The 27,500-nt window shown below is 41.1% G+C and overlaps 1 protein-coding gene across 5 annotated transcripts in view; it reads right to left on the bottom strand.

Annotated features, from left to right (window-relative positions):
• Positions 1 to 27,500, bottom strand: part of ift80 (intraflagellar transport 80 homolog (Chlamydomonas)) — an 87,629-nt gene that overhangs the window by 23,448 nt on the left and 36,681 nt on the right. For all 5 annotated transcript variants that reach the window (XR_008388766.1, XM_053652041.1, XM_053652042.1 and 2 more), the window contains exons 9-11: positions 5,524 to 5,703; positions 1,144 to 1,262; positions 763 to 837 (exon numbers count right to left, since the gene is read on the bottom strand). Coding sequence is in view for 4 of the 5 variants with exons in the window: in XM_053652041.1 (XP_053508016.1) it covers positions 763 to 837; positions 1,144 to 1,262; positions 5,524 to 5,703 (374 nt within the window). In the remaining variant the exon portion in view is untranslated. The remainder of the gene's footprint in view (positions 1 to 762; positions 838 to 1,143; positions 1,263 to 5,523; positions 5,704 to 27,500) is intronic.

The following is a 27,500-nucleotide window of genomic DNA, read 5'->3' as shown; positions in this document are numbered from 1 at the left end:
ATAATTCATTATTCTGAGTGAATATTTTGTTATTTTGACTTATTAACATGTTATATTAAGAGATCTCATTATTTTGATGCAATTCTTTTTTTTTTTTTTTTACTTAGTAACTCATTATTTTTGTCTTGGTAATTCAAGCTGTTTTTTTCTGGTCTTATTAAGAAACAGAGATAAAAACAGGAAGCCGGTGAGGAAGCGACTGCTGCTATAATGTAAGTGATAACAGAAACTATTTTGTTTCGCAGACTTTCCACAATATTAAATGTCCTTTATATTTCAATGCTTTTGCGTTCCCCCGTGAACGCAGTTCATCAGTTAAGAACGCAAAACTCTTGTCGAGCGCATGGAAAAGTTCTCTGGGAACGCAAATGTTTTGCGAGCAAACACAGACGCATTGAAATACACGTTTTCCTCCCATCTGATATTTTTTCCAATCACCATGTCCCCTTAGGGACTCTGTAAAATGTAGCTATAAACTGATTTTTAAAAAAAAAAAAAAAAGTACAATGGTCCACTTTTTCCTGTCGTTGATTATTTTCCTGTAACAGCACACCGTGCCATGTTTTATCCTTTACCTATTTAATCATGTTCGTATTAGTAGTATTTAGTATTCGTAGTACTAGTATTCTAACCTGCTCTTGGCGTCCCACTGAAAATGAGCTCAGAAATTCTGGCTTCAGAGATAAAACTCAAATGAGTAACAAAACACACACACACACACACACACACACACACACACACACAAACACACGGGCGTCTCACCTCTCAGCCTGGAGGATCATGCTGACAGTGCCTTCCTTCAAGTCAAATATCAGTGGCGTGTTCCAGTTTTTAGTGCTGTCAGAGAAAGTTCACAACACTGTTCTTATTATTAGAACGATAATATTTTTCAAATAATTATTAGAACTACTAAAATAATATGACTGCGACTAAATAAAACAGACATAAATGAAAAGGTCAGGATACAAAAATCAGGAAAGCAATAACGCTCAGACCACACCACAGCATGAGATCACTGTTAAAGAGTGAGTCACGGTACGATATGAATGCGTAATCGGGGGTGGGGGGGAAGCAACTGAGCAATAAAAATAAAGAGTAAAAAGGTGAATAGAAAGAGTAAAAGAATTGTAATGGGTGAAATACTTGTAGACTAAACACTGCAGAGCCGTGGCCACAACCAGGTGACTATGAGATAGTGACGCTTTGATAACTCGATCCCTGAACTCCAAAGTGTCCACTGCATCATTCAGCACGTTCCTCACCTAAAATACAAACAACAACAGATTTAATATAGATTTCATATTGCTATTATTTTAATTTATTCATTCGTTCATTTAATTTTGACCTTTTGATTCTTTGTGTTTTTGTTTTTTTTTTTTTTTACTTCACACTGTACACATTTTGAGCTACACTTGAAATAAAGTGCTATATAAATACATTTTATTATTATTCTTAATCACACACCCCACTTATTATACGAAACCGTATATAAATATATAAATCTTCAGTCACCAAAATATTTATCCACATTATTAGTTCATCATAAAACCAAGAATATACACCGCAAAGTGGTAACCCACGAACTAAGATAGCACGTTTTGCCTAAAAATAGGCAAAAAATATACATAGAAATAGGAAAAGGGTGAAAAGGAAAGGACATGATGTGTCTGTTTGAGCAAGATAAATGAAAAATAAAAAATAAAAATAAAAAAAAGAGAAAGAAAGCGGTGGAGAAAATAAACAGCTGAAGACATGGGGTTGTTTGGTTTTTTGCAAACTCAACTCAGCAAGGGCTATCTATAACAAGGGTGTGTGTTTGTGTGTGTGTGTACATGCACAGGGGAGTAAAACACGAAACACACGAGAGACGCAAAAAATATCTTGCGGTTTGCGCGAGTTTAAACACACTCCAGTGGTGGTTGCTCCTGGACAAGTTAGCCATTGTCACTGCCTACACTCAGAGGCTTATGGTATAATGGTGCACACCCACACACACTTTCTCAAACACATACACACATACATACATACATTTTCACACAGCACGTTTCCTTACTGAAATGTCAGCAGTCCACTACAAATCAACTCCACCTCTCACCTCTCAGCTTAGGGCAATTCATTTACTTTAGCAGTGCATGCACTCAGGAAATGACCTTATGCTTCTTCTGTAGAAGGTGTATAAATTATTCACCAAAAACCTTCATATAATACTACATTGGAAGCAGTAGAATTCAATAATACAACAGCTAACTGTGTATGTGAGATTACAACAAACAAGAACTCGACATGTTTCCCTGTACTGCGAAATAAACCGAAAACCCATTTAGATAAAGGATGTTTTTCACTTCTGTCAATAAAGGTTTAAATTACGCAACTGTAGAACTATTGCATCAAGCACTAATGGTCTTCGAATGAGACGGCCATGAAAGAAAGTCTCTCAAACTTTTGTTTTTTTTAAAAATACACATCAGGGCATGCTATTCTAGGAAAATTATCAACAACTGGGTGGTTTTCCTTCTTATAGTTATATTTGATGTTGTGGAAGGTCCTGTTATCACTCAAGTTATAACTGCTATAAACAACGGCTTGCTCAACAGCAACTGCTCCCTCGCTTTACTGAGGAAGCCTAAACCTGCAAAGTCCTCTATCCTCTATCTAGACTTTCTAAAAAATAATAATAATAATAAAAAAAAAACCTTTATAGCTGACTACAGATTGCCGACATTGGAGAATCCTTCCAAAAATAAACATCTCCTGGTGAAAACTTCACCACATCAACTATTATACGTTTTGGCAATCTGTTTATGTAGAGTGTCCACCCATACAAGTCCCCATGTAAGCTGTTACTATAGAATTTATATAGAAGTCTTAGAATGACTTGTGATTTGAATTAGTTGCTGTTATAGGAAACGAATCAAAACCTTCTGGCCAATCAGAATTAGGAATTAAATAGTATGGTTGTTGGTACCAGACGGACTGGTTTGAGTATTTCTATAACTGCTGATCTCTTGGGATTTTCCCGAACAACAGTCTCTAGAGTTTACTCAGAATGGTGCGATAAAAGAAAGGGAAAAAAACCAAGGTAGAGGTAGTTCTGCGGATGGGAACGGCTTGTTTATGAGAGAATGGCCAGAGTGGTTTGAGCTGCCAGAAAGGCTACAGTAACTCAGATAACCACGCTGTACAACTGCAGTGAGCAGAGCAGAAAAGCATCGCAGGATGCACAACACATGAAACCTTGAGGTGGATGGGCTACAACAGCAGAAGACCACGTCGGGTTCTATTTCTGTCAGCCAAGAACAGAAATCTGAGGCTGCAGTGGGCACAGGCTCACCAAAACTGGACAGTTGAAGACTGGAAAAACATAGCCTGGTCTGAAGAATCTCAGTGTCTGATGAGGTACACAGATGGTAGGGTCAGAATTTGGCACAAACTGCTTGAATCCATAGTCCCAACCTGCTTTGTGTCAACAGTCCAGGCTGGTGGAGGTGGTGTAATGGTGTGGGGAACATTTTCTTGGCACACCTTAATACCAATCAATCATCGCTTGAATCCCACAGACTATTTGAGTAATGCTGCTGAACATGTGCATCCCTTTATGGCCACAATTTACCCATCTTCTTCTACTTCATCTACTTCCAGCATGATAATGCATCATGTCAGAAAGCAAAAATCGTCTCAAACTGGATTATGAACGTGACAATGAGTTCACTGTTCATCAGTGGTCTTCCCAGTCACTGGCTCTGAAGCCACTAAAAGACCTTTGCGATGTGGCAGATTCAGCAGCAAGAAAGTGCACCTGAAAAATCTGCAGGGATTTTGTGATGTCAACATGGACCAAAATCTCAAAGGAATGTTTCCAACATCTTGTGGAATCCACGCCACGAAGGATGAGACTATTTTCAGAGTAAAGTCAGGGCCTACCCAGTAATAGTGTTACAGTACAGTGTTCCTTATAAAGTGCTCAGTGAATGTACATTTCAGCAAAACTACCTGTTTTTGTTTAGTCTGTAATTCCTGCAAAGATCACGTTGTGTAAGGAGCCGGTTTAACAAATGGAGCGTTAAAAACGGTCAGTCGGCATGAAGTTGTATAAAACCTCGCTAGCTAAGTGAGATTTCTTTACACACTCTATGTCATGCTTTGATCGGGTAGCTGGATAGATATGTACCAGAGAAAAATGGACATAGTCCTAATCGATACAGTTTTTAAATCAGATACAGGCTGTCAAAATGTCTGCCGCAGTCGGAGTGGAATCTTTTCAATCTTATATATATATATATATATATATATATATATATATATATATATATATATATATATATATATTTTTGGAGGTAACCAGATTTTAAAAACAGTTGAGATGCATGCAAAAGTGAAACACATTTCAGTTCAGGAAAGCATGTCGTTTTCAGAACTATATATGGTAAAAATGTTCCAAATTTCAACATGTGAATGGTTTTATATACCATACACCATAACAGTGCATTTTAACAGTCTATTATCCTAACACAATGTGACTCATATATCATATTGCGATGGGCACCGTCCAATCCCCACACCTGGAAATAAAGTGGCCAACTGTGTTCCTCGTGGACTGTGAGAGCACTTGCACTGCTGGGATTTAATCTGACTCACAATGCTTCATATATAAACAATGGAACAAAGCGCAGGCCTCTCTCCTTCAGCTTTCAGCAGGTCTGTGAGAGCTGGGAACAGCTGGGAGGATTTTGAAGGATGCTGCTGCCGGGTTTAGGGCTTTGACATTGTGCAGGCCTCGATCAAAGCCAAGCCAGGAATAATGACAGTGCGTTTGTTTTTCACAGGGAGCTGCGAAACGGGTCAGTTAACGCTACCGAGCGCTGCTGTCCAGTTCACTGCAAAGTTCTTGGTGTTAATGTGAATGCATACATGGATGGAAACAAAAGCTATAACATGAACAATGAACCCATCTTCTATAACATGAAGAGCTGACAGAGTTAAGCGCAGGAAATATCTGGGACGGATTGTGGTGTGTGTTATCTCGGTATAATGTGGTAAAGCGTCTCACGAGTTTAAGCTTTTTATACACCAGTGACGATGTCCATCTGATAACAGTGGGGTATTACAATGAAGAGTGTCCAAGTCTTACATCTGGGAAACTGGCCAACCGTGCTGGTCCTGGACTAAAAGCTGGGATCGGATCCAAGTCACTATGCTTTCTACTGACAAAAGACCAAACCACAAGCCCCTTTTCTGCAAGCTTTCAAAAGATCCATGAGGTGAAATGCTTGTGCTGGGCTAAGGTCTTGGACATGTACTATTTAATCAAAAATACAAACGTGGTCACTTCTGAACCATTGTCGCTTGTGACACAAACTCTCTCAGATCATGTACACTAAAGAGACCTGTTTAGAATAACATTTCTTCATGCATTCATCTTCATCATGGTCAGGGTCGAAGTGGCTCCGGAGCTTATCCTGGGAACGCTGAGCAAAAGCTGGAAGAATTCACCCCGGATGTGTTGGGATGTGTACAGCTGCGTACCTGCATGGTGTGTCTTTTAGTCAGCGTGATCTCAAAGTTCTTCCACTCCCATCGCTGCTCCACGATGTGAGCAAAGATGACCTGGCCATTCCCGCATGCTCCTGCTAACTGAGTGCCATCAGCAGACCAGGCCAGGCTGAACACGCTGCCTGTGTTCGGCTTCTCCAGAGCATATGACCACTGTGCACGGAGAGAGAGAGACAGAGAGAGAGAGGGGGACAAAATTAAAATGGGTTCAAGTCCTCAAGGCTGACATATAACACAATCCCGAGGTTTAAATGTAATCAATATGAATAACGATCTTTCCTCAGACAATTTTTTTTTTTTATTGCGTCCACGATTAGCAGTGTCTTATTCTACAACGTCTATAGGTCGTGACCCTGGATAAATATAACTTAGCATAAAACTGGATATTCAGATGTTGGCTGGGCTCGCGTACTTCATGTACAAGCCGAACCAAACATTAACATTAACACTCCCACGTTTGAGGATGACAGCTGTACGGTGCACAGCGCCAAATCTGTGTGTGACTGAGCATGCTTTAACTAGCCTGCAAAACCGATGCACCTCAGTCCCATAGAAAGCTGGTTACCTGACAGGATTGCTGCTGATTAATATCCTATAGCAGCTGCTCTCATATATAAAGCAACTCATATGTTTATATTAATCCACTTGCTTTAGAGAGGCTGTGATGGGAATAACTACAGGAGATTACACTTGTTTTCGTCAACGTTCCACAACATTGAGTGTAACTATAACTGGCTAAAAAGTATGACGTGTTAACTAATAAATGAATCATTGTAATTATTATAATGATCAGATTTCTAACGTATAAGAGGAATAAAACACTTAAGGATGTGCTGTTATAGGATCTTTAGAGTGGTAAAAGGTTGTAACTCCGCTTGACATTGTTGATTATTTTCCCATAACGGCATACACGCTCATGTTTTATTCTTTATTTATTTGTTCTGAGCTGTCAGTTGGATGATTAATAGCTCACTAGGCTGAATGCAAACATAGCTACTGTTACGCAACCAGCGAATCCAGCAACTTATGATGCGGATCAGAAAATTCAGATAGTGAAGGGCTACAGCATGTGTCATGTTTCCAGTAAGTTGAAGTGAACAGGAAGCCAGTGGTAGTGATAAACTGTAAGACGACACGTGATTGGCCCTCAGTCTCATATTATATATATATATATATATATATATATATATATATATATATATATATATATATATATATATATATATATATATATATATATATATATATACACACACACACACACACACACATATTATATATATATATATATATATATATATATATATATATATATATATATATATATATATATATATATATATATATATATATATGTATACACACATACACACACACACTCATTTATAAGCCACACTCAGAAAAGCTTTTAGTGTGTGTGTAAATGCTATGTATATACATTAGTACACATACATCTGTATGAGCAGAGTGTGTAGCTGCTCTCCACTATCGTTCTTGTTCCTCTATTAAAACACACAAGAAGCAAAGACTTGGAACCAATGGTAATCCAACCCCTTTCTCGCCCTGCTCACCTGTCTCTCCTCTCTCCCTCGTCTCACTTGCCAGGCTGTGGAGGACTGCTGAAAACAACCTCGGCTCTGTTAGCCAGCCTCTGGTTTCAGGTGCTATAGAACGCAGTCCCTCTCGGCTCTGAGGCTTTATCTATTGTTAGCTTGGATCCGAGCGCCAGCTTCGGAGGCGCTCTGCAGACACTTGTGTAATTGTGGTGTTTACGGATTATATTTAGACCACGTTCGAGCCTACATTAGACATTTTAAGGAGAAGGAAAGAATAGTTTCGCCTCAAGACGGAAAGCAGGGGTTTCAAGAGGCCAAAATTCGGTCAACTGAAAAAGATAAAGAATTTTCTCTCCCCCCGCCCCCCCCGTAAAACACGCTACTTTCATGTTCAAATGGAGTGGTGATGTAGCTATTCCTTACATGATTATATAGTACAGCAAGTGTGTAATAAATGAGCAAAAGCGTATGTGGGAGACAAACCGGCTCTTTTCTGTTACTTTTCAACTTCCATTTATCGCTCTTCAGTGTTTAGAAATTCTCACATCTTTCCTTTTCGCAGAACTTGCTCTCTCTTTAGCCTCGCTCCCTCTCTCCCTGAAACAAACCCCCTCTCTGTAGTCGGCACACCGGCATTCCCCGATGTGCCGCTCAGCCGCAAACACCCCTGACATCCATCTCATAACCCCTGACCTTGCCAAGTCAGTGCTTTTTTTTTTTTTTTTTAGTGTGTGCAGGTGGCTGGACCTGCCAGAGGAGAGGAAGGAAATGTGAAAAACATACACACACACACACACACACATATATATATATATATATATATATATATATATATATATATATATATATATATATATGTTTACCACACAAAAATAAAATTGCCAGCTTCACAGAAGCTATTAGCGCACAAGGAGGAGTCTGTTTTAATTTCAGATCCTGAGGTGAGGAGTTATTTGCTTTGGTCAATCAAGGCGAAAGGTTGCATTTGACAGCCCGAAATAGAGCCGTTTGATCACCTGGGCCTCTATTTAAAGCCGAGCGGTGTCGAAAATAGAAGCTTTCCTTAAATCAACTTCCTCCCTAGTGTAAAAACGTATCACTTTCATCCAATCCAATTTAATCCAAGCGCTTATATCAAAAGGTGGTGGTTTCTTTCACTTCTTTCTTTATTTTTATTTTCTCCCTTCTTGTAAAAAAAAAAAAAAAAGGTGTGCGCTCAAAATGATTTCTTGAGGAGTTGGGGGGAGGGTGAGAGAGGAAAGCAAAGATAAAACAGCTTCGGCTGCTCCAAAACCGGTGCGTTTGAAGTTTACTCTTATATACCTTTCTCAAAACAAGGGCCGCGCTCAGCTTGGACCTGCTCCGCTGGCCACGAAGCGAAAGCATTTAAAAATAATAGTGCTCCATCTATTCTTCTGCAAACACGGCGGCGTGGCCAGGCTTTAGAGCTCTCTGGAGGAGACGGGTGACTCACAGATGGAGCGCAATGTATACACCAGACTGCAAAGAGCCAAGACACATGATAGCGGGCCGAGGAGCGCTTTTTGGATTTGTGTTCGCTTAATGCTTCTAACACATTGTGCCATTAGACTCCTGCTGCACGAGATAGAAGCGTGTATATGTGTGTGTCTGGAAAGTACAAGAGGACGGGACGTGTGCATATAAAAGAGTGAGAGTGTACAGTATGAATGTGTGCATTGCCTGCGGCGAGAATTTAAATCAGACAGATGTTCAATAATAATGGCCTCCAGTGCAACTGGATAATCCCGTCCAGCACTCTTGTTTAGTTAGTGTGTGTGTGTGTGTGTGTGTGTGTGTGTGGCTTTTCCACGTGGAAGACAGGACAAAAGCGCTCCTAACCTCCTGTCCCAGTGTCCCCTACACGACCTCGGATCAGCCTCTCCTTCTCACTTACACTCCTTTCACGTCTTTTCTTCTGCAGTCCTATACCATGTCATCATTATTTGAATATATTTCTTAAGTGTGTCTCTGCGTGTTACTCCAGGGCCGTGTTCCACCACATTAGGGGTCGAGATAAATTTGCTCTTACATCCATCAGACATTTTTCCCTTCGATTTTTTTCCCCCACCTACTAAAAATCCCCATGAAGAGAATTTGAGGAGTAATGAATAATCGTGTCATATTTACAGTGCTCACGCGCGTGCTCACTGCGACCGTGGGGTGGTTATTGAACGTCTATTCATACGTGACGAACAGAGGAAAAACTCCCTTATTAGCCCGACTCAGAATTGGGCTTGGCTCCTAAAGTACACACATCCTAACTCACTGGCAGGATTTACGAGTAAGAAGACTATTGCGCAAAAGAGATTATTTCCATTATTTCTTGCAAATAAGCTTCATTTTCTCAATGGCCTGTATTTAAGTATGTTTAGACAAAAAAAAAGTCTGATAAAAACTTTGTATTGAAATCCAGTCATGTGGACAAATTCAAGGCCGAATTTATGAAAGCCTACGTTCATAAATCGTTATAGTTGTGCTTGAACACTTTTAGAAACTCCAATAATGCCTCAACGCTTTACTTTTATCAGAGTTACTGTTACCAAACTACCAGGTGCTCGTTTTCCTATAATAGCACTTGCAAAAATGTTTTATTCCTCTTATAAAACAGCATTGTCAACTAGTACGAGTCTGAATTTATTACAGACATATTTTTATCCATTTCTAGTTACATTTAACATTGTGGAACATTACTGAGACGAGTTAATCGCTTACTATTTTCTCTTTCTTGAAGTTAACATGACAAAGAAAACGCAGCTTGTCGTGATACTGAGAAACTGGCGAGAGTCTGTGGCAGAAACACTGACAGTGGAGACTCCTTCCATGAATGTTAAATAAACCTTCACTTACAGAAAGCTTTTGTTTGTTTTTCTTCGTTAAATACCTGGATGATCAACGACTGTTTTTATGTTCTGTGATAGTTGTTCACGAGCCCATTGTTAGTCCTGAGCAGTTAAACTTCTGCAGTTCTTCAGAAAAATCCTCCAGGTCCTGTACATTTTTTGCTTTTCCAGCATCTTCTGAATATTTGACCCCCTTTCCAACAGCGGCTATATGATGTTAAGATCCAAGGCTGGTTCTGAGCTGGAACTGGCACATTCACTGACAGGCATCCCGAGGTGAGAACAGGAAACAACTGGAGAAGGATTAGCATAGCTGCTGTTCATTGCATTTCAGGCAGAGATGACCATGTGCAATTGTTATCATTTTATCAGAGATGACTGGAGTACAAGATCACTCCAAGAGCAAGACGTGTAATAGTCCACGAGGTCACAAAGGAACCAAGGGTAACTTCTAAGCAACTAAAGGCCTCTCTCACATTGGCTAATGTTAATGTTCATGAGTCCACCATAAGAACACTGAACAACAATGGTGTGCATGGCAAGGTTGCAAGGAGAAAACCACTGCTCTCGAAAAAGCACATTGCTGCCCATTTGCAGTTTGCTAAAGATCATGTGGACAAGCCAGAAGGCTATGGGGAAAATGTCTTGTGGATGGATGAGACAAAATAGAATTTTTGGTTTAAATGAGAAGTGTTATGTTTGGAGAAAGGAAAACACTGCATTCCAGCACAAGACCCTTATCTCATCTGTCAAACATGGTGGTGGTAGTATCATGGTTTGGACCTGTTTTGCTGCATCTGGGCCAGGACGACTTGCCATCATTGATGGAACAATGAATTCTGAAGTATACCAGCGAACTGTAAAGGAAAATGTCAGGACATCTGTCCGTGAACTGAATCTCAAGAGTAAGTGCGGCACGCAGCAAGACAACGATCCTAAGCACACGAGTCGTTCTACCAAAGAATGATTAAAGAAGAATAAAGTTAATGTTTTGGAATGGCCAAGTCAAGGTCCTGACCTTAATCCAGTAGAAATGGACTTGAAGCAACCAGTTCAAGTGAGGAAACCCACCAACATCCCAGAGTTGAAGCCGTTCTGTACTGAGGAACGGGCTAAAATTCCTCCAAGCCGATCTGCAGGACTGACCAACAGTTACCGGAAACGTTTAGTTGCAGTTATTGCTACACAAGCGGGTCACACCAGATACTGAAAGCAAAGGTTCACATACTTTTGCCACTCACAGATATGTAATATTGGTTCATTTCCCTCAATAAATAAATGACCAAGTACAATATTTTTGCTCACTAGTTTAATTGGGTTCTCTTTATCTACTCTGAGGACTTTTGTGAAAATGTTATTGTTTTAGGTCATATGTATGCAGCAATGTAGAACATTCTAAAGGGTTCACAAACTTTCAGGCAACCCTGTATAACATATTAAAATAAAATAAATATATAATCTTTGCTTTATAGGTTTATAGCTAGGATTTTGTTATTAAAATAAACAGTAAAAATGGTATTACAGCATTTTTATTAATTTTTTTATTTTTGCAATTATGTTTATTGGGAGCAAAAAAGTATTATGCTGCCAGTGTGCTAGAAGTCGAGGGATGAGAGTTTGAACCTCAGCACTGCCAAGCTGCCCCTGACCAGGGCCCTTAAGTCACACTAAATATAGCCATCTGCCAAAGGAGTAAAATCTAATTAGTTTATGAGTAACACTATACTGTCCATTGTACTGTGTTAAACTGGGACTTGGGAACAAAAGCCTATAAAGTACCCAAGAGAACATACTTTACCAAACTACAAAAGTGAATGCTCAAACTCAACAGCATATGGAGAGCGTCGAAATAGAACTTATAAACAGTGCTACTACTGCGCTTAACCTGAAAAATGTTGACGGTGGACCCCCATATAACATGACAGGTAAAGCAGCACGTCTACACCATGTATGTGTTCATGTGTCATGTCGGGTGGAAAGCTTTATGGTTTTGGTCGATTTATGAAACACAGCTTTGTGGTTGGAGAAATGTGAGGTCATCTGAGATCATCTCCACCCACTTGCTTTATCAACTCCTAAACTCTAGAATATGGAAACTAAAACGCCTTTGGAATCCAAGACCGTGTGCACCAAAGGTTTCAGGCACCACAGATTTCACTCTTAGGGTTTGGTTCATACGAATCAAACCCTGGAGTGTTTTCTTCATCGGTGCGGTCCTTTCAGGCAGGTGAGAACAAAGCAATCGCAGTCGGGTCTGAGCAGTGTTGGGTAAGTTACTCAAAAAAGTAATCCACTACAGAATACTACTTCACGATTTATTACTACTTTAAAATTGTAATCTGATTACATTACTGATTGCTGCATGTAAAAAGCAATCAGATTACTAATTCCTTTACTTTCAAAAACCTATCAAACCTTCAAAAATACACTACAAGGTCAAACTCATGGTTCTTTTAGTAATTTTAGCACGTGTCACTGTTTGTAGGACTACCAGAGTGATAAAATATAAAACTTTTCTAACTAGGCTAGTTTGGTGTCGCTAGCCAAGTCGAGGCACAGCTCAGCTATCATTGTATGGGTTTAGCTCCAACAGTGCTTCGTTGACCTTTTTCCATCACCGTATATCTGACTAATGAATGAAAACATTTGCAGCCCTAAATGTCCTTCAACCAACCTTTTTTTTTTGCTTCGTTTTATTAGGTTGCATGTGAAACCAATCCAAACCGAGAAGCAAACATTTTCCATACCTCTTGTCCTACATAGGGTCGCAGAGAGCCTATCCCAGGGAATTCAGGGCACAAGGCGAGAGACACCCTGGATGGGGTACCAACCCACTGCAGGGTACAATCACACACACACACACACCCCCATTCACACACTACAAACAATTTATAAATGCCAAAATCAGCCTACAATGCATGTCTTTGGACTGGGGTAGGAAACCAGAGTACCCGGAGGAAAGCCCGTAAGCATGGGGAGAATGCAAGCTCCGCGCACGCAGAGTGGAGGCAGTAATCAAACCCCCAACTCCGGAGATGCGAGGCAAACGTACGTACCACTAAGCCACCTTGTCTCCCCTCCCCCACAAAAAAAACAGAAACAAACCGAAAGTAGCTTTTTTTGCTTTGCTTCAGATTTGCCATATGGTCCAACAGTTGTGAAAGCATCTTTAGATGTTCACTTGATGTTCTCTGCATTAGTGTGTGAGTAGAAACCGTTCCCCCCCCCCCCCTAATTTGGTTCTGGCTACTAACCGAGGAGGGTGAAGCCTTACATGTGTTTCCTTAAATGTGCCAGCCACTTCCTTTCGAACTGCTGCTCATACTGTGTCACAGGGCAGTCTAACACACTCGGAAGAAAGAGCTATTTGCCCTCTTCCACATACATAAGCTCAGAGATGCTCATGATTGGCTAGTGTTACTATGATTGACAGGGGAGCGAGTGTATGCGACCCCTCCCACCCAGACAGCACGGTCAATTTTGCTCTCTCCCAACCACAGATACATGTGGACACAGTCTGGACGGCAAAGCGAACGACAGAACCAAGCGACAGCTAATGTCTGCTGAAAAACGGATGCTTGGAACACCGTGCTATCAACGATACCTTTACACACCTACAGGACACTGTTCCTTAAAGAACAGATGTATTTTTAACGGAAAAAGAGTGTGCAGGCCACAATTTTGACGTTTCCTCTTTAGAAACCGTATTACATAGTTAGATATTTGAGCCGTAACTATACTTATATGTGTAGCATATATTTCTTTCTTTCAAAAAATAACACACAGTGCTTCCAGGATCATTTCATCATCATATAATGTTTTTCTCAAAAATGACTTAACTTCCCTTCGCCTTTTTTATGTCCCCTCTAACCATCCTATAATTCCTTATCTTCTCCTTTGCTTGCAGTAATATACAAGTTAAACATTAATAATATGTAAGCTGTACGTGTCGAGGATGTTGACTGATTATACTTGAAGTGCAATTTAAACCGCAACTCAGAAGTCTGGAAATTAGTTTATAGCTCAGAGCTTTACACACTTCAGGGCTGAGCTTCACTTTAACCACAGGGACATACACAGCTACTTAGACTTTTATTATCTGGATCTGAATCTGCGTCTTCTTCCAAACGCTGTATACGTTCCAGAGTCTTGAATGCCAAATGCACAAATAAAATGCACACAGATGCACGCACACATACACACACACACACACACACACACACACACACACAGGACTTTGTCTCACTTTGTCAACGCTGCTGCCCTCTTTTGGGGGAGCCTCCTTCCTTTGCGTTGTTTTTTTTTTTTTTTTTTTTAACTCTCTCACTGCACATACGTTTGCCATTAGGATTGGCAGGTGCTGCTTCTCCACGCTGTAGTCTTATTAGAGTGAGAGAGGAAAGGAAAGGGCTGTAAACTCCAGCTCAAAAGGTGCTCTCTCGCTTTCATTCTCTCCCTCTGTTCTTCTTTTCCCCTTTAAGACCAGGAACAAATGCGCCGAAGCCACGATCTCTGGCCCGGATGTTATGACCTTTATAAGGCCGGAAGATCTTCGGCGTGCTGTAAAGCTGTAATAAAAATCCAAATCCTAATCCTTTTACCATCTCTCCCTAAAGGTGCATGGAGTCGAACAGTTTTATACTGCTTTATAATCACATTATAAAGGTTTATTAAAAGAGTGCAACAACTGCCCTTAGACTTCCATTACAAGGATGTCCCCCTCCCCGTAGTACAGGAAAAGGCATCAAAATTCTTGTTCATGGTAATCACACATGCTACAAATGCGGTGAGCAGAGATGAAGCTGAAAACCACGAAAGTATTCTTCAATCTCAGTTCCCTACAGTTTGATTAGTCAGAAGGTGTTGATTCATTTCCTATTACAATGGGTCTGACGGTATGTCAGGTTTAAATTAAGGTGCTCCTAGTAATATGTTATTGTTTCTATGGTAACAGTTTATTCATAGGGACTTGTATTGCATCCCACTTATGTGGGATGGGACCAAACAGGCTAGACTTCGCTCCCCACACCCATGAATAAGCCTTGTGCGTCCCGCCTCCGCCCTGCATATGTGGAGTTTGTACATTCTCCCTGTGCTTCTGCGCTTTCTTCCGGGTTCTCTGGTTTCCTCCACCAGTCCAAAGACACACGCTGTAGGCTGATATTCATTTCCGAATTGTCCGTAACATGTGAACGTGTGTGCGACTGTGCCCTGCGATGGGTTTGCATCCCGTCCAGAGTGTCCCCCGCCTTGTCTTGTGCCCAGAGTTCCCTGGAATAGGCTCCAGGCTCTGTGTAGGATAAGCGGTAAGGAAGATGGTGGATGGATGAACATATAATCACGTATGGTCGACACTGCATGTAATTTACGTGTAATAATAAACAGTATAAAAGAAAAATGAAAAGATAACCGGCAAAGTTTTCTGTGAGGAGATGCTGATTTATCATTTAGGGAAAAGGTCTCAAGTGTTAGCACTTTGTAGCAGTCAGAAGCAAACTTTACCACAATGGGAAAGAATAGAGGCATTTGCGTGTTTTGTTTTTTGTGGTTTCTTGGTTCTATATATATAAAAACGAAGCACTGCCATTTAGCCAAACCATATTTATCCTATATACCTCCAATATTGTTTTACTCAGACTCAGTAAATGAGTATTCTGAATAAAAATTACATGAAGAAAGAATATTTTCAGAAGAAAGACGACCGAGCAGACGTATGAACTTAAATCCACTCCTCCGTCCTTTTCTCTCCACCTGGACTGTGTGTGTGTGTGTGTGTGTGTGTGTGTGTGTGTGTGTGTGTGTGTGTGAGTGAGTGAGTGAAGAAGGGGTTAATGACACATGCTGGAGTCTAATGGCTCCCTGTAGAACTATCTGCTGATTCAGCCCCATTACATCAGCCACGTTAAATATGTCTGTGCTGACCGAGAGAAGCCTGCTCTGCTTCTCCTCACGAGATGCTAATCGGCGGGGTGGCATTTGACACACACACACACACACACGGGTAGTGTTTACACATACTGTCAGGCGGAGGGGAGGCTTGCACTCGTCTAGTGGTATAAATTAGGAGAGCTTGGCCAGAGAAGCCCAGCTGGCGCACACACATTTGGCAACACAATGCTTACATGTGTGCGCACACCAAACTCGCCATGCAATGCACAGCTACACGTTTTATATAGCTCCTCTTGCCATCTTCAGTCAAACCTTGAGTCGAATACAGCGCACACACCATTTCAAATACACTGGTGTCTCTGTGTAAAGCAATGAGGGTGTACGTGTACAAAGCATCTCTGAAAACTCACCTAGTACTTTACGGGCTACAGAGCGGAATGGTGTGACTGAGGAATAAATCAAAATTCGGGCTCGCAACATGCCACAGTCTGTAAATTTCGGGAAGGGGGGGGGGGTACTGTCCTTGCCACTTGCTGAACACAAAAGCGCCTTGTGACTTTAGCTTATAAAACTGTAAATGAAAATATACATCCACTGTACATACACCTACTTATACACACGTGTTGACCTAGTCAAAATTAGTATCTTACTGTTAGCTTCTGTCATGAATTCTCAAATATGATTGGTCAGAAACTGTTGATATATTCTATATTATAATAACAGCTCTGACAATAGTGCTGGCTTGTGCTTGTTCTAATACGATTTCGTTGCTATAGTAACAACTTGTTTACGGGGGGGGGGGGATTGGACGATCTACACAATCTAAGCCTAATAATAATCAGATAAAAACGTGTTCTTGTTTAACAAAGTAAAAAGTATAATTGTTATGCTGGAGGTACATTCCCCTCCAAAACTATTGGAACAGCAAGTTCAATTCAACTCAACAGAGGACTTTCTCAGGGGGAAAAAGTGGAAGGTTTTAGACTGGCCAAGTCAATCACCAGACCTTCACCTAACTGAGAATCATTTCACCTCCTGAAGAAACGAGTGAAGGGAGAAACCCCCTGAAACAAACAAAAGTTGAAAGAGGCTGCGGTAAACAGCTGGAAAAGCATCCCAAAAGAAGAAACCAACAGTTTGGTGATGTCAGTGAGTCACAGGCTTGATGCAGTTATTGCGAGCACGGGATATGCGACCAAACAGAAAATGCTATTTACTTTAATTTGCTTCAAGACTGATCTGTTCCTATACTTTTGCTCGCTTAAAAATTAGGTGGTCTGATACTAAAGGTTCTATGTTTTATGTTGTTTAACTCATCTATATGTAAATACCAGGAAATAAAAGCTGAAATCCTAGACTCTTATCTCATATCCATCTTTTGATCTCAAACCTAAATGTCTTTGGTGTGTAGCACAAAAAATTGAATTGGCCTTCCTGTTCCAATAGTTTTGGAGGGGGCTGTATATGTTGATAACATTTACAGAAGGAGTCTCCCGAGTAACAGTCAGAAAGTACGTTTTCCACCACTGGAAAGTCTTTGGGACAGGGGATTTTGCACTTTTTGGTTTCTCAGTTACATGACAAACTGAGTTTGGTCTAAATAACCAAAAGAGAAAGAGCGAGTGAGCGAGAGAGAGAGAGAGAGAGAGAGAGAGAGAGAGAGAGAGAGAGAGAGAGAGAGAAGAGAGTCTGTTGAGGAAACCAAACTTTATAGCGTCTATAACGTAAGTGATAAAAGGAACTAACTTGTTTTGCAGATGTTCTACAACATTCAATTAAAACTATAAATGGTTCAAATGCATTAGTACACAAGAAATCATCATCTTTGACAAATTGCTGTGGTATAAGAGGAATAAATAAAATACTTCAGGATGTGCTGTTATAAGAAAATAACTCACTTCCAGGTTTCAACATTAACTCCACTTAGTGGCAGGCCACATCATACCACTTCACTGATGATCGTTTTCCTATAAAGCGTTTTATTTCGTATATATTTGTTCGAGGTGATGTCAGTTCTCTGAAACCACCAGTCAGAATTAGCAGTCTGTTTACATCAGCTCCATTGTTACCCCAACCACAGAAACTAAAGTGACTTCTTTCCTGCTCTCTCACCCTCAGAAGCAGAAAGGTAGCTTAGTGGTTAGCACATGTGCCTCGCACCTCCGGGCTTGGGGCTTCGAATCCAACCTCTGCCCTGTATGTGCAGAGTTTGCATATTCTCCCCGTGCTTCAGGTGTTTCCTCCGGGTACTCCAGTTTCCTCCCCTAGTCCAAAGACATGCATTGTAGGCTGATTGGCATTTCCAAATTGTTTGTAGTGTGTATGTGCCCTGCGATGGGTTGGCACCCCGTCCAGGCTGTCCCCTTCCTTGTGCCCCAGTGGTTAAGACAGTGGCCTCCTGATCGGAAGGTCATGAGTTCAAACCCTAGTGCTGCCACTGGCCCTTGAACGAGGCCCTTGAACGAGGCCCTTGAGCGAGGCCCTTAACCCTCAACTGCTGTTGTATAAATGAGATAAATGTAAGTTGCTCTAGTGTCTGCCAAACAGAAGAAATATACGACAAAGCTGAGCCAAAAAACAGTGTCTAGAGTGGTGTAAAAATGGTAGCTAGTAGTAGTTTGTTTAGCTACATCCCAAACTGCATATTACAGTTTGGTATAAACAATTCATCAAAATATTATGGCACTACAGAAGATTTTGGTAAACCACACGTACGAGATGGAACGTATAATTCTTTCTAGTTGATCACAAATACAGACCACTGCCCCCTCCTGGTAGGGAAAGTTATTTCCATTCATGCAGATATAAAACATGCTTTTCCATTGTTTTTAAATTACAACTTTTCACAAAGGATTTAAACCAACAGGCAGTGATCGTCGTTCGGGTTAGAACTAGTTATAAAGCAGCATGGTTTATGTTTCTTAGGCCTGTTTTTTTTTTGTTTGTTTTTTTTATATAGCACCGCTTCTTATCTCAATGGCCCTGTCCAAGCCACTCTTATCACACTACAGACTCCGACAGAAAAAGAAAGTGAGAGTGAGAGTAAAGTGTGTGAGCAAAAGGAGTAGGAGGAGGGAGTTGGGGGATGGTGCTGCTGCTGGTGGTGGTGGTGGGGGTGGGGGGGTGTCAAGAGGAGGGAGTCTCCTCATCAATCTCTCAGTAAATTAGGGGAGCTTGTAAATGTCGCTTTGCACTGACCCCTGAGAGCTGGGGTTGGTTGAGTGGGAGGGATGAATTCAGCTTGATGGACTCGGCGTCCACCTGAAGAAACGTAGTTTCTGCTAAAATCTTATTCCGATCAGTGTGCAAGTTGTTGTGCTTTTCAGTCACGTGGTCAATGGTACAGTTCTACATGTTCCACTTGCTGTTGAATACTTTTACTTTATTCACTGTGCAAAAGTCTCACAAACAGAAATTTCACACTCATGTCAGCCCATGGCAAAATGCTTTGATCACATAAACTGCTGCAGCGTAATAACAACTGACCCTTAAATATAAACCAGACTTTTCAGTTCACAGTTACGTCATATTTCATAAAATCAATGTATTTGTGGGATTTGTGGCCGCTGTGTCGAAAATGTATCATAGCGCGTACAGGAGACGGATACTCCATCTAAAAGTGTATTTTTGGACTTTTCTCTGCTTAGCAATATATACTATATGTTGTTCCACGGTCCTTAAAGCGAGGTCTGTGATGCATAACTGTGGTGTTCCGTCCTTTTTTAATTCAGTTACAGTGGTGAGAATTACATTCTGGCTTTATTCAAGTTATTATATTTATTATTGAGTTCTTATAGTTAGTAGAGATTTTCCCTTTTCACTTGATTTGAAGCAGTTTAAATCAAACCTCAGTAACTCGCATATAAATCAATGTCACCTATAAATAATCTCAACTTGAACCCTATATGTGAAAGCTCTATGGGTCTAATAAGTAGGGAAAATTATTGTACACATAATATACACCGATCAGCCATTAACATTAAAACCACCTGCCTAATATTGTGCAGGTCCGCCTTGTGCCACCAAAACAGCTCTGACCCGTCGAGGTGTGGTATCTGGCACCAAGATGTTAACAGCAGATCCATAAAGTCCTGTAAGGTGTGAGGTGTGGCCTCCATGGATCGGACTTGTTTGTCCAGAACATCCCACAGACGCTCGATCGGATTGAGATCTGGGGAATTTGGAGGCCGAGTCAACACCTTGAACTCTTTATGTTCCTCAAACCGTTCCTGAACAATTTTTGCAGTTGAGCAGGGCGCATTATCCAAAACACTACAGAACGTGCAGTCATACAAAAATAATGCCCATGGGGAAAGGGGTACGGGAGGGTTAATTAAGATTTCGTTTTTTAAATGTACAAAACTATGTGCATTTTAACGGGTTATAGATAGATTTAACATTATGGAACGTCCGCGAAATAAGTTAGTTCCTGTCCTTACTTATGTTATTGTCGCGATAAACAGTCCTTCCCTCAACAGCCTCGCTTTGTCTCTCTCTCTCACGCTCAAAAAAATGCAGCTTGTCATTTTACAGAGAAACCGGAAACCATGAACTCCTAAGTCCCAAAGACTTTCCTGTGCTGATAAACTTCCCGAAGCACAACCAAGACTCAACGTCACCACATAAATGATTAAAGGTTTTACTTTGCTAAACAACAACATGCTTTTTTAAATATGATTATTATTAGTCTTAGATTATGTGACGCGCCTGTCGTACACGTCCCTGTGTATGAGTTCATACTATAAAAACAATAACATATTAGAACGATTAGTTAAAAAAAAAACAAAAAAAAAACAACAACAACAAAAAAAATGTCATGCTAATGTTTTAATGCCCTACCATCATGGGTTCCATGAATTCCTTTTATTTCAATGTTTTTTCAGCACAAGCTTATAACATGGTGTTTAAGCCATTATATAAGCTGTTATTTTTGGAATGTCTTTTGCAGGATTAAGTGTTCAGTGACAGTTTATGAGCCATATGTTGCTAGCATGTAACCTAGGTTTCATAGTTCACGTTTCACATTTCACACACGATCCTTACCAAAACAGCCAGTGATACATCACCATGATAATTATGAAAGCGTATGATTTCTAGTCATGTATCGGTATTTATTTCTTATTTACTGGTGAAAGGTTGCGTTTGTGTCTGTGTTAAAGTCAAAAGTAAAAACATCTGCTAGAATACAGTACGGAAACTGCAGGACACGTGCGTACATGCACTGCTCAGGTTGTGTCTATCCACACTTGGTTGTTGTAAGATCTAGCAAAAGATGTAGCTGTTTAAAGATTTAAAGCTGGCAAGAAGTGAGACCTCGAAGGGAAGCCCTGTGGAATCAGTAATGGCTCTTTAAGCTGTTTATTTTTTATTCTTAGATAATGCCAGAGGACGCTTGGGATAAAGTGTGTGTGTGTGTGTGTGTGTTGTTGAAGTGAAAGGAGCAGAACCCCAGCCTGACCTAAACTAATATGAAAAACAAAACACAGCTAAGGGGGGTTGGCAGACAGCATGTCAACTGCTGCGCCGGCCCAGACGACGTGCATCTAATGTACTGAGCTTTATAATAAAGCCTGACCCACTGCGTTAAATTACACACTATCAAACGCAACGAGCGCTCCAGCCCATAAAAAAGACCTGCTCTGAAACGTCCCATGGCACCGCCGTGTCTGAGCTTGCCTAATCTCAGCGAGATTCACTGCCATGCTTTATCCTTCTATCTCTCTATCCAATATCTGAGAGAGAGAGAGAGAGAGAGGGGTCCCGCAGACCCACGCACAGTAAACCTCATAAAGATGCAGCCAACCACAGACATCAAATATCCATTCTTGGATGATAAGATTTATCAGAGTCGTGTCTGGGCATTCCTCGATGATGCGAGCGCAGTTCGGCTCCATTAGGAATCTCGTGTCTCCTAAAGCCCTCGCAGTAAATAAGTTTTCCTTCTCAAAAGTCTCTTGGCTTCGCAGCAGAATACAAAGCGATTATTACTTGACTTCTAAGTGCTGCCAAAGCAACTGTGTCATAAAACAGATTAGGCTTGTAAGAAGTGGAGTCGTAGTTCATTGTCTTTGTCCAAAACCTCTCGATTAACCCCTCCTCTCACTCCCACTCTCTTTGTTTTGGCTGTACGTCCACTCCAGCGAGGGCATTCTGAAGTTCACGCACAGTGCTACAATAACTCAGGAGCTGGGTGTGTGAGCGCGTCTTTCGTGTAGCTCGTGTCTAAACAAAACCTCATCCATATAACCTGACCGAAGCGACACTTTCGTCCATCAAAACATACTCGTAGCTCGCGTACGAGCTCATCGTTCGGGCCAAACGACAGACCGTTGAGAGGATTTAAAAACAAACAAAAATTTATTTGCGCTAAAACGTCGACAACTGCAGACGAATGTGTTCAACTACCGCACGGGTAACAGGGTGGCTGCGGTTCTATCATCAAATCCACATGAAGATAAAGAGATGGGTAGGAAACAGGGTGCATCCTCGGTCATGTGGAATTGGTTTGTAGTGATTTGCCTTTTTTTTATATGGGATAGTGGGAACATCAAGCTGTACCGAACCTAAAGCCAGAATGATTCGTGGTACAGAACGTTATTTGTTCATTTTATAAACGCATTCTCCGGTTTGGTGAATACTAGTTTATATTCGAATGCTCTAGGAATGTTTTGGAGAGGTTTTGGGAGTTAGTTCTTGTTATCACTTTTGCTATATCAGCTGTAAACAGTTGCCTCTCTTTCTTAAAATCGATCAAGGAAAAAAAAAAAAAAAAACCCATGTCGTGTTACAGAGAAAAATCCAAAGACTTTGCCATGGTGGAAAAATGCCTAACTTTTACAAAGCACTGACACTGGAGACTCCTTCCTTAAACGTCAAATAATCATCTCCTTACAGAAACTTTTACCATGTCAGTGATATGTTCTCTTTAGTAAATAACAAACGCTTATTTATTTATTTATTTATTTACTTACTTATCATTACACATATACGTGGTCATCCACCATGCAAGTCCTTGTGCAAGTTGTTACTATAGCAACAATAACGTAAAACGAGCTAATTAATATAAACTTGTCATTTGTTTTGCAACCGGAAACCATTGTCAGAGCTGCTGTTACAGAAAATTAATCAACACCTTCTGACCAATCAGTTCTTCAGAATTCAATAGTGCTGTGGTATGACTTACAAATATCTCTAAACTAATACGTGAGCTGACAGGAAGAGGAAAGACAAAGAGAGAAAACGAGAGCAGGAGAGAGCGAGAGAGAGAGCGAGAGGTAATGATCCTCACATGGCTATACGCTCGGCTTCAGTCTCAACACTGTAACCATCCACACATGGCCGCTCTCCTGGGACTCATCAGCAGTGCCCAGCTGTGCGCTGGCCAGCAGAATTCAATTAGCACCACTGCACGCAGCACAGCTCGGCTCAGCGCAGGATCACGGCCTAGCTCAGTCTTTCGTGCCTCATGCTCGTAGTCATGCTCAATACTCACGTTCGCTCCAACCCTCATGTTTACTCGTTGCGACGTTTGTATCGCAGTGAGTTCCTCTGGCAGTCTTTAGCAGAACATGGCAAAGTATTGTGCGGTGTACTAGACGATTGGTAGGACGGAATGAATGACAGCGTAGTGAAGAATATCACCAACAAACGCAACTTTCGATAATGTGGACGTGAAACAGAACAGCGCCTGCCTTCTCTCCCGATGGTGCAGGTTTATAGAACATAACTACACTATTAAGTATGAACTAGAAGACCTTTATTACGCATGTGTAATACTAAACAGGTCCGCTCTCCAAAAACAATATGAGTGCAGCCTGGCCTCTTGCTCTCCTCTCTGTCAAGGGTGAAGGCTAAATTAAGGGAGGCCCCTGGAGGGCTGCCAAAGGGGTGAAAAATTAAACCCCGGGTGGGTCAAAGACCAAAGGTCAGGCCTGAGTGGGGGAGGGTGGGTGCATTAGGTTAGAAGGTTTAACTGACATTGGGTGTATTAGCTTCACTTGGTGGAGCTTTTGGAAAAATCTCCCAATGTTGTACAAGCGCTGTACTGAACAATCCTGGAATGGCTCATCAAAACTGCATACGATTTCTACCGCGATTTCCTTGTCTTGCGATTTTCGCAGAAGTTTTCAAGCATGTTCGATCTTCTCGGCGATGAATCTTAGTGTAAGAAGAACTGGAACAGCTCTGAGCAACGAGAGTCCGAAAGGAAATCGATTTCATCCACTGTAACGCACAGCACATCCCTGAATCCAGTTGATCATTCAGCTATTTGTATGGGAGCGTGAGGGAAAAATATAAGCACAATGACTTTTCAGGCACTTTTACAACAAATGATTTGCCAAGTAACACCAAAATGGTTGTTAGGAACAGCAAAAATAAAAACAAACATGATTCCTGTAGGTGCACAGTATAAAAACTACAGTATATATGATTACTATCTAATATGTAAGGAATAACACACATTGGTATGTGCTATTATAGGAAAATAATCAATGAGAGGGTGAAGTGTTTTATTCCCCTTATGCCACAGCAATTTTCCAATGATGAAATTTTTTACATGAACAACATTGAACATGTCGTACCTTTTATCCGTTCATAGTTACATTTAATAAAAGTTTAAAAGTACATAAAAACAGACCACGTTGTCTTAGGATAAAACAGACATGAGAGACATTTAATGCTAACAGACGTTAACAGACGTTAACAGACGTTAACAGACGTTAACAGACGTTTAATGCTACGTTTCGCGCGGAAAGTCCTTTTAATGCGCGCCGCTACGTCTCGAGCGGAAAGTCTGTTTAATGAGCGCCGCTACGTTTCGCGCGGAAAGTCCGTTTAATGCTACGTTTTGCGTGCAAAATCCATTTAATGCAACGTTTTGTGCACAAAGTCCGTTTAATGCTACGTTACACGCGCAAAGTCCGTTTAATGCTACGTTACACGCGCAAAGTCCGTTTAATGCTACGTTACATACGCAAAGTCCGTTTAATGCTACGTTACACGCGCAAAGTCCGTTTAATGCTACGTTACACGCGCAAAGTCCGTTTAATGCTACGTTACACGCGCAAAGTCCGTTTAATGCTACGTTACACGCGCAAAGTCCGTTTAATGCTACGTTACACGCGCAAAGTCCATTTAATGCTATGTTACATGTGCAAAGTCCATTTAATGCTACGTTTCACACGGAAAGTCCGTTTAATGCGCGCTGCTACGTTTCGCGCGCGAAGTCTGTTTAATGCTACGTTTCATGTAGAATCGTATAGTATAGTAGCATCATACATGGGTCATCATGCAGTTGTTTCTCAGCTCTCGTCCCGTTTCACTTTAAATTCCAGTGACTGCCCGAGTAACGTTAAATCTCCAGCTATCACAACGACAACAAAGCAGAAGTCCTCCGGGCCCTTTGTAAAGCCATTTGATTAAGTTAAATTAAGCATGAGATTAATCTTAAGTAAATAAATTAAGATGGCTTACATTTTACACTGCTTTAGAAAAAGAAAGACAGACAGCCACTCCCACCCCAAGAGACAGCTACATGAGCAGCTCATTACTTAGCGGTGAGCGCAAACACGACAAGCAAATTACGGCCTTTGGGAAAGCAGCTAATGAATTAATCAGCGTCAAACGTCAGAGCTGTTGCTGTCCGTGTGGTGTTAAGAAATAGCGGCCTGGGCCCAAGGGAAAAAGTTAAGCTTCAACACGTAGGCTTTCTTTCCTTTCACGTTTCTCTCTCCCTTGATAATAACACAGCTGGCAGCGTTTCGCATCCAGGAGTTGATTCAGGGGTTAAGTGAGGAAGAGTATAGGCCAGGAGTCCATGGATGAGGCCCAATCCCGAAGCCAAAAGTTCAATCAAAATGTAGAGCAAGACGAAATGTATTCAGTAAGGCTAAAAGGTAACTCTACGGCAATCAAACAGCAGCCACAGATCGTTTGTCACACATTTGCTCTGTGGCAATAGAAATTGCGCCAATTTACATCAGAGATTAAAGAAATCGCTTGAGTGCGAATTAATGGTCTGCTTATCAAGCTGAAAAATCACAAATCTAATACGGGGCTGTCGCTGCCAAGTTGATAACTGGCAGGTTTTCAACAGCACGTCCCCACAAGCGGTCCAAGCAATTAAACATAGACAAATTTGCAGCTGAGGCAAGGGGGGAAAGGAAAGCTGCAAAGATTTGCTTTCTTTTGCACATTTACACTTCCATCTCAGAGCAAGCTTTTCGGATTCAGTGCGTCAACACGACAGAGTATGCGACCAAATCACTTTTACTACACCGGTGGAATTCCCGCTTTCTTTCTTTACTCACGGATTTGCATGGCGAATTGTGTAATTGTTAATACGGTGAAGTTTTAACAATTTGTAGGGTTCGTTTAACATTCTTGGAAGGAGTCTCCAGTGTCAGCGCTTTGTAACAGTCAGAGGTAAAGCAGTAATCAAGTGTTCCGACATTGATGTGGGGGCGGGGCTTCTCTGATTACATGACAAGCCGTAGAAAAAAAAAGGCGAGGTTGGTGACTTGTTTTGCAAACAACCTTAAACATATATATATTTTTTTTTTAATGAATGTAATGACATGACCAAGGCTATGTACATTGACAACATTAAAAGTAACTATAAATGGATAAGTACAACCGGTCATTTAATTTAAAAAAAAAAAAAGATTCACATTGGCTGACTATGGTGTGGTATAAGAGGAGTAAAACACTTCAGGACATGCTGTTATTTGAAAACAATCAACGTTGCGGGCGTTAACAGTACCTCGGCTTTGCGTCAGGACGCGTTACACCACCCCGTCGTTGATTGTTTTCCTATAACCGTACACCTCAATGTGGGTTATTCCTTACTTGAGCAACTCTCAAGTTTAAGACAAAAGAGTTCGGCTCTGCAGGCTGAATGTGTGATAAATATCCTTAAAAGACATGTTGCCACACATATATAATTTTAGAATCTGTTTTTAAATCCACTTTACCACCCGGCCATTTGCTTATAGACTATAATCCTCATCAAATAACAGAGCTGTCATCTGTCTTTGCATGCAACAAAGACTTTAGTTAAACGGGTATATGATGCATAATTATTATATGCACGAAACCACGCCCATGCTGTGATCCGCTGCCTCGCTTTCTCTCACCTTAACCCTTTCTTTTTAATTTCCTTCTTACCCTGAAAGCCTCCCTCCTGCTCCCTCTGACATGTTTGCCTTGTCTGTGAAGGTACTGATTTAATGGCCCAGGGAGTAATGACTCTGCCAGAGGGGCTGGCAGACCAGTGTCTGAGGCTGTCATTTATCTCTCTCTCTCTCTCTCTCTCTCTCTCTCTCTCTCTCTCTCTCTCTCTCACCCTCCCCCACTTCACCCTTACAGAAAAGGGGAAAGCAAAAGTGAGACACAGTCAGCGAGAGAACTGCCACATTTAAACATTTTATAAGACTAGTCCACCCAGAACAGCTGCTTTGCCAACTATAACGGATAGCTCCAGTGTGCCTGCTTGCCAGTGGAGCTCCGCGTGTTCCTTTCACTTTTACTCGGCTGTATTTAAGAAAGCAACAGGGCGCATATAAAGCGGAGCTCGTGAGATGTGTAAAAGTCTGCGTTCGATAAATATCTAAGCAGCATAACGGCCATAAATGAAAACGCTCAT

The sequence above is a fragment of the Ictalurus furcatus genome, chromosome 20 (assembly GCF_023375685.1).
Source record: "Ictalurus furcatus strain D&B chromosome 20, Billie_1.0, whole genome shotgun sequence".
In the NCBI taxonomy this organism is placed as follows: domain Eukaryota; kingdom Metazoa; phylum Chordata; class Actinopteri; order Siluriformes; family Ictaluridae; genus Ictalurus; species Ictalurus furcatus.
Note: the sequence above shows the minus strand (reverse complement) of the source record. Positions and strands in the feature narration are given on the sequence as shown.